This window comes from Uranotaenia lowii, chromosome 2 (genome assembly GCF_029784155.1).
Source record: "Uranotaenia lowii strain MFRU-FL chromosome 2, ASM2978415v1, whole genome shotgun sequence".
NCBI lineage: Eukaryota > Metazoa > Arthropoda > Insecta > Diptera > Culicidae > Uranotaenia > Uranotaenia lowii.
In genome coordinates, this window is record NC_073692.1 from 71,386,396 (window position 1) to 71,393,152 (window position 6,757).

A 6,757-nucleotide genomic window follows, 5' to 3' on the forward strand; every position below is an offset into this window, starting at 1 on the left:
CATTTTTGTCATTTTTGTCATTTTTGTCATTTTTGTCATTTTTGTCATTTTTGTCATTTTTGTCATTTTTGTCATTTTTGTCATTTTTGTCATTTTTGTCATTTTTGTCATTTTTGTCATTTTTGTCATTTTTGTCATTTTTGTCATTTTTGTCATTTTTGTCATTTTTGTCATTTTTGTCATTTTTGTCATTTTTGTCATTTTTGTCATTTTTGTCATTTTTGTCATTTTTGTCATTTTTGTCATTTTTGTCATTTTTGTCATTTTTGTCATTTTTGTCATTTTTGTCATTTTTGTCATTTTTGTCATTTTTGTCATTTTTGTCATTTTTGTCATTTTTGTCATTTTTGTCATTTTTGTCATTTTTGTCATTTTTGTCATTTTTGTCATTTTTGTCATTTTTGTCATTTTTGTCATTTTTGTCATTTTTGTCATTTTTGTCATTTTTGTCATTTTTGCCATTTTTGTCATTTTTGTCATTTTTGTCATTTTTGTCATTTTTGTCATTTTTGTCATTTTTGTCATTTTTGTCATTTTTGTCATTTTTGTCATTTTTGTCATTTTTGTCATTTTTGTCATTTTTGTCATTTTTGTCATTTTTGTCATTTTTGTCATTTTTGTCATTTTTGTCATTTTTGTCATTTTTGTCATTTTTGTCATTTTTGTCATTTTTGTCATTTTTGTCATTTTTGTCATTTTTGTCATTTTTGTCATTTTTGTCATTTTTGTCATTTTTGTCATTTTTGTCATTTTTGTCATTTTTGTCATTTTTGTCATTTTTGTCATTTTTGTCATTTTTGTCATTTTTGTCATTTTTGTCATTTTTGTCATTTTTGTCATTTTTGTCATTTTTGTCATTTTTGTCATTTTTGTCATTTTTGTCATTTTTGTCGTTTTTGTCATTTTTGTCATTTTTGTCATTTTTGTCATTTTTGTCATTTTTGTCATTTTTGTCATTTTTGTCATTTTTGTCATTTTTGTCATTTTTGTCATTTTTGTCATTTTTGTCATTTTTGTCATTTTTGTCATTTTTGTCATTTTTGTCATTTTTGTCATTTTTGTCATTTTTGTCATTTTTGTCATTTTTGTCATTTTTTTCATTTTTTTCATTTTTGTCATTTTTGTCATTTTTGTCATTTTTGTCATTTTTGTCATTTTTGTCATTTTTGCCATTTTTATCATTTTTGTCATTTTTGTCATTTTTGTCATTTTTGTCATTTTTGTCATTTTTGTCATTTTTGTCATTTTTGTCATTTTTGTCATTTTTGTCATTTTTGTCATTTTTGTCATTTTTGTCATTTTTGTCATTTTTGTCATTTTTGTCATTTTTGTCATTTTTGTCATTTTTGTCATTTTTGTCATTTTTGTCATTTTTGTAATTTTTGTCATTTTTGTAATTTTTGTCATGTTTGTCCATTTTCGTTATTTTGTACTTTTGTAATTTTTCTTAATTTATCTGAAAACAAGAAGAAAACCTTCTTTTGAAAAATGTTATAGCTATCGAAGGATAATAAACAAGAAGATAATTTCTGTATTTTTTGTTCAGAAGGTTAAATAACTGGTGATCAATATGGAAATTGAACATTAAATCAAAACTTACATAATGAATATATTACTAAGGTACAAATTTTACCAAAAAGAGGTTAAATGAAACTAATTTTAATTTTTGCATTCAGCGCTCTCAAGAATGTCAAAATCGGCTATGAATTCTTGTCACTTCGAACAAAATTTCATAGAGCAGAATAATTTACTGGAACAGACATTCCACAATGTGTACAGCATGAGTGATGACTACAAATTTATAAGAAAATGAATTTAAAATCCAGTTTTTCATGCTTCGAAGAGGGTTTAACTACTGTCATGGTTCTGAAAACATAATTTTGTGCATTTCAACCATGCTTCATTGATAAAACAGTATTTGGACAAGAGGTTTTTTGAAAACGAAAACTTTTAATGATGTCCCGCCGAATAATATCTTATTCGAGTCCTCTTAACCAAAAAGTTTAACCGCAAAACGTTTGAAATTCAACAATTGTTGTTCTGCACCATAACTGACCACCATTTGGCAGGCCTGAACCGAGGATGGTTTCGCTTTAGTCCTACTGGGTACTAGGTATGGAAGCGAAAAAAAAACCACCACCCATCACAGAATCCCAACAACCAAGCACCATTAAAATCGATCCGCTTCACCGAGATATGGCTCTGCTCTGCGCTCTTTGGCTGCCGCGCACTGTTGAGGGTTCCCCGGGGTCTTCTTCATCCTCCCACCTTCCACTTCCGCCCTCAATTTTCCTCCCTGTTCCACCCTCGCTCCGTTGACGAGAGGCGTCGACAGGTGGGTGGCCTGATTGGGTGGGTTGTTTGTGGGGTGGCTGCCCTCCAGAGTGGGTGGGGTGGGTGTCAATGTGACTACCGTTTGGCCGTACACATTCCCGGCTGAAGAACCGTGATGCGGTTAGCAGCCAGCTCACCAAACCATCAATCCAGAAGCGAGGCTGGAAATTGTACGACGAACGGCTGTAACTTTTTCCCCGGGATTGCGTGATTGCTCATTTCCACCAAAAATCTGCCCTGGATCCCGTCCGTGCTCGGTTTTTACATCATCCCCCCTTTCCCTGGGAACCTCTCCTTACTGGGGCATGGCAAGGGCGCACCGAAAGGGTTCCGGACCAAATGAAACATGAGAAGAGATAAAAAAAAGTCGGACCAAACCTCCAACAACAAAGGCTGAAAATAACCGTAACAAGTTTCCACACACATAAAGCGAGAGGAGATGTTTCGAAAATTGGGAGCAGCACAGACATGTCCCGGGTTGTAGAGCCCCAGATAAATAAAACGAATTTTGGTTTGTTCGGTGCTGCTACTGCTACTCATGAAAGTAGAAGAAAAAAAAATGAATCCCAACCCGAGAAACGCCGGTTCATTTTTCGTAGCTCATTCCGTTCGCGCCAAGAGTATATCTTTCAGTCGATCGATTTCCCAAAATTCTTATTGTTTGGTGAGATTTTTTTTTTGCCCCACTGCTTCACCGAGGGGAGGCTGGGAAGGCTACCAAAATCTGGGTTCGAAGAAGGGCCCCGGTTCGTTCAAGAAATGATTCTGGCAAGCAAGAAACGGAGAAAGCACTCGTCGACGTCTTCGTCCTACAAAAAACCAGCAGCAAGAACAACCACTACAATAGCAGCAGCAAAAAATACACGGTTGGCACAGTTGTGATGTTGAGGGCATACGAGGGAGATGGAATTCCGGGTAAAAATAACCTATGGCGAATGGATCCACCTTCGGAAGCTGGGTGATTTTCTTACACCGTTTTTAAAATAGCAAGTGGCGAAAATTTTTATGCCTAGTTCAAGCGGCATCGTTTATTGAAGGTCATTTACTTCTCTTGGTCCATAGGTACAGTAAGTCAACTCGATAACTTACGTGGAATTAAATCTGGGATCTTAGACCTTGACCATTTGCTTGTACGAAAGATCATATAAGAATACGAAAGACCTTTCAAGGCTCACCACACGCATAAGACCAGATCCGAAACCTGGAAAGCTTGAACCGATGAAGGTATTGCTTAAATCATCCACGGAACGGAAGTAACTCTTTTGGGTTGAAGTTGATCTCTCTATACTTCCAATTTATCCGGTCTGAAATCTGCAAGACTGATAGTGTTACCTACCATTTACCATAAAAATTTACACAATATGATGGTTTTTTTTAATGGTCCCGCGTCATTTCTCCGGCGCATGGGGCCGGTATGAAAACCTCCACTGTTGACGATTCGGAGCCAGCGTCCTCACTTGGTCCTAGTCAAGATTCTCGTCGACAGTTCGGATTTTGGTGGCAAGGCTTCGCCGCCACGAGTTTCTGGGTCTGCCTCTCCTTCGATGTCAATCTGAATTCCATTCAAGCGCCTCTCTGCAAATCTCGTTCTCATCTCTTCGCAGCATGTGCCCAATCCATCTCCACTTACGTTCCCGAATCTCGATTTCTAGTGTCCTTTGATGACACCGGCGATGAAGTTCCACGTTTGAGATTCAATTGGCTGGACACCAATCACGGATGATACTCCGCAGGCAACGATTCAATAATACACCCATAGAAGAGGTTGCATACACCATATGCCTATTTAGCAAAACTATGTGCCGGAAATGCGCTGAAAAGTGCCAAAGATGGCAAATGGACTCGAGCTCCCAACCAAAATGATGCATGACCAAAGCAAAACAAGAAAAACATTTTATGGGATTTATTTCTGTTGTAATATTGAAATAATGAACGTAAATTTGTATCGGAAAACTGATATCGTAATCATATTTATTTACGAAAAGTGATGTTAAAAGGTCAGGTTACAATAGTGATTGATATTTATAATTGGATTATCCATCCGCCATATTGGCAACACTTCCCTATTGGTTTCCGTAGTGTTCAACTGGCAACAATTCCAGTGAACACTACGAATTCACTCTTCATCAATTGTTGAAACAATAGCGAATTGACGTTCTCACTTGAGACTCTCTGTTGTTGTTTATATTCGCCACGCGGCTCGTCAGTATAATCGCCGCGGTATAAACAGTCGGTCGTCGTCGGTTCGTCGCGAGTGAGTTTCAACACCTCCCCTCAATTCGCACGTTCAATAACTCGAACAGCTTTCGATGCTGTGTCTGGGGAAGCCCCTTGGTGAATGCATCGGCAGGTTGGTCCTCCGAACGGATGTGTTTGGTGTGGACCTTCCGAAGCTTAACCAGCTCTCGAATGAACATGTATTTCAGGTCCAAATGTTTCATCCGTTGATGACTCCTAGGTTATTCTGTGAATTGAATACAAGGGATGTTGTCTTCCATGATTAGAAAAGAATCGGTGTTATCCACACCTAGCTCGCCAAGGAGGTTTGTTAACCACATTCCTTCCTTGGTTGTCATACAGAGTGAAACAAGTTCAGCTTCTGTAGATGACAGACTGACCGTATGTTGACGTTTCGTTGACCACGAAACCAGATTACCAAATACCTTGAAGGTATGACCAGAAATAGACTTTCTGTCATCGACATCGTTTGCGAAGTCGGCATCGGCATATCCCATTAAAGCAGGCTTCTCTACCCCCTTGGTGTAGATCAGCCTTGTCTCCGTCGTACCACGCAGATATCATAGAATCCGCTTTAGTCTCGCCCAATGCGCATCGGAAGGCGTCGCTTGAAACTTGCTGAGTGCGCTGACCGCGGCACAAATGTCCGGCCTCGTTGAAAGAGCCAGATACTGCAAACAACCTAGCAGTTCCTTGAATGGATGATTGGTTGTTTCACCATCCTTCGTTTTCGTCCACTGCACATTCGGATCCATTGCGCATTGTTGTACCTATGGGATTACTGTCAAACATGCCAAAACGTTTAAGTATTCTCTCTGTGTAACCCACCTGAGAAATTTCAATTGTTTGTTTTTGATAATCTCTTGAAAAATCCATTCCCAAGAAATGTTTAACTTCTTTAAGATCTTTTATTTGGAATAACCTTCCAAGTTTGGTCTTAATCCAGACCAGGTTAGCCACTTTTTTGCTAACGATAAGAATATCATCAACATAGAGAACTAGGGTTAGCTCTCTAGCCCGAGATTGATAGACGCAACAGTCATTTTTCAGCGGAATGAAACCAAGTTTCTTTACAACTTCGTCGAATCGTTGGTTCCACGATCTGATAGCTTGTTTTAAGCCATACAAGCTTTTCTGCAGTCTGACGAGTTGTGAGTTGCCCATTTCGTCGTTCGGAAGTCTTATATATATCTCTTCTGCCAATTGACCATTGAGGAAGCTGTTTTTACGTCCATCTGGTGAATGGTTGAACCAGACTGGTTAGCTAAGGACAAAATTGTACGAACGCTCTCCATTTTGACAACGGGAGCAAACGTTTCATCGTAGTCATAACCAGGTCGCCGTGAGCAACCTTTCGCTACTAATCTTGCTTTGTATCTTCCGTCTTCTTTAATTGGAAATACCCATTTCGATGAGATCGATTTTCGTTCGTTGGGTAAGCTCTCGACCTTCTTCCAGGTCTTATTTTCGTTCAGGGCTTTTAATTCTTCGCTGATGGCAATTTTCCACTTTCGCCAGTCATCCCTCGTCTTCAACTGGTCAACATTTTGTTACGGGGCGCCATTGGACTTTCCTGGCTGGCTTTCTATCCAGTGTCCAATTTCCGGCTAGTTTAGCCGTCAGTGAGTCAAGAGCTTGTGCGCTATCATAATCAGATTCATCAACGTTACCCACGGGATGTTCTTGAATTGATTCTTCATCGTCAACCACGATGACTTCGGGTTCGTCTTCAACATTCTCATTACCCACGAGATGCTCATCTTCGTTTCCCACGAAGTTCTCAGACGCTTCTGAACTTGAATTCTATAACTGGCGTATTTTGGCTTGCTGGTTGCGAAATTGTAGAATGAAGAAGATCATTTCGACGATCCAGCAATTCTTGCTCATCAAAGACTACGCTACGATGTATCTTTACTGTACGTGAGGACTTGTTGCATAACCTGTAGCTGTTGTTTGCGTAACCCGCAAAGATAAGTTTCTTTGTCTTTAGATCCAATTTTTGCCTCTTCTCTTTAGGTACTAGAGCATACGCATTGCAGCCAAAAATGTGTACATTGCTCAAGTCAGGCTTCTTGCCATACCACATTTCGAATGGCGTCTTGTTATCCACAAGAGCTCTTGTGGGCGATCGATTTGTGAGATAAGCTGCGCAGAACACAGCTTCTCCCCATAATGATTTCGGAAG

At 38.8% G+C, this 6,757-nt stretch overlaps 1 protein-coding gene across 1 annotated transcript; it reads right to left on the reverse strand.

Annotated features, from left to right (window-relative positions):
• Nucleotides 1-4,771: 4,771 nt before the first annotated feature.
• On the reverse strand, nucleotides 4,772-5,327 carry LOC129741549 (uncharacterized). The gene is made up of 3 exons (XM_055733290.1): nucleotides 5,188-5,327; nucleotides 4,953-5,106; nucleotides 4,772-4,798 (listed from the first exon to the last, which is right to left on the reverse strand). The coding sequence occupies exons 1-3, from the start codon at nucleotides 5,325-5,327 to the stop codon at nucleotides 4,772-4,774; spliced, it is 321 nt and encodes a 106-aa protein (XP_055589265.1).
• Between the last annotated feature and the right edge of the window lie 1,430 nt (nucleotides 5,328-6,757).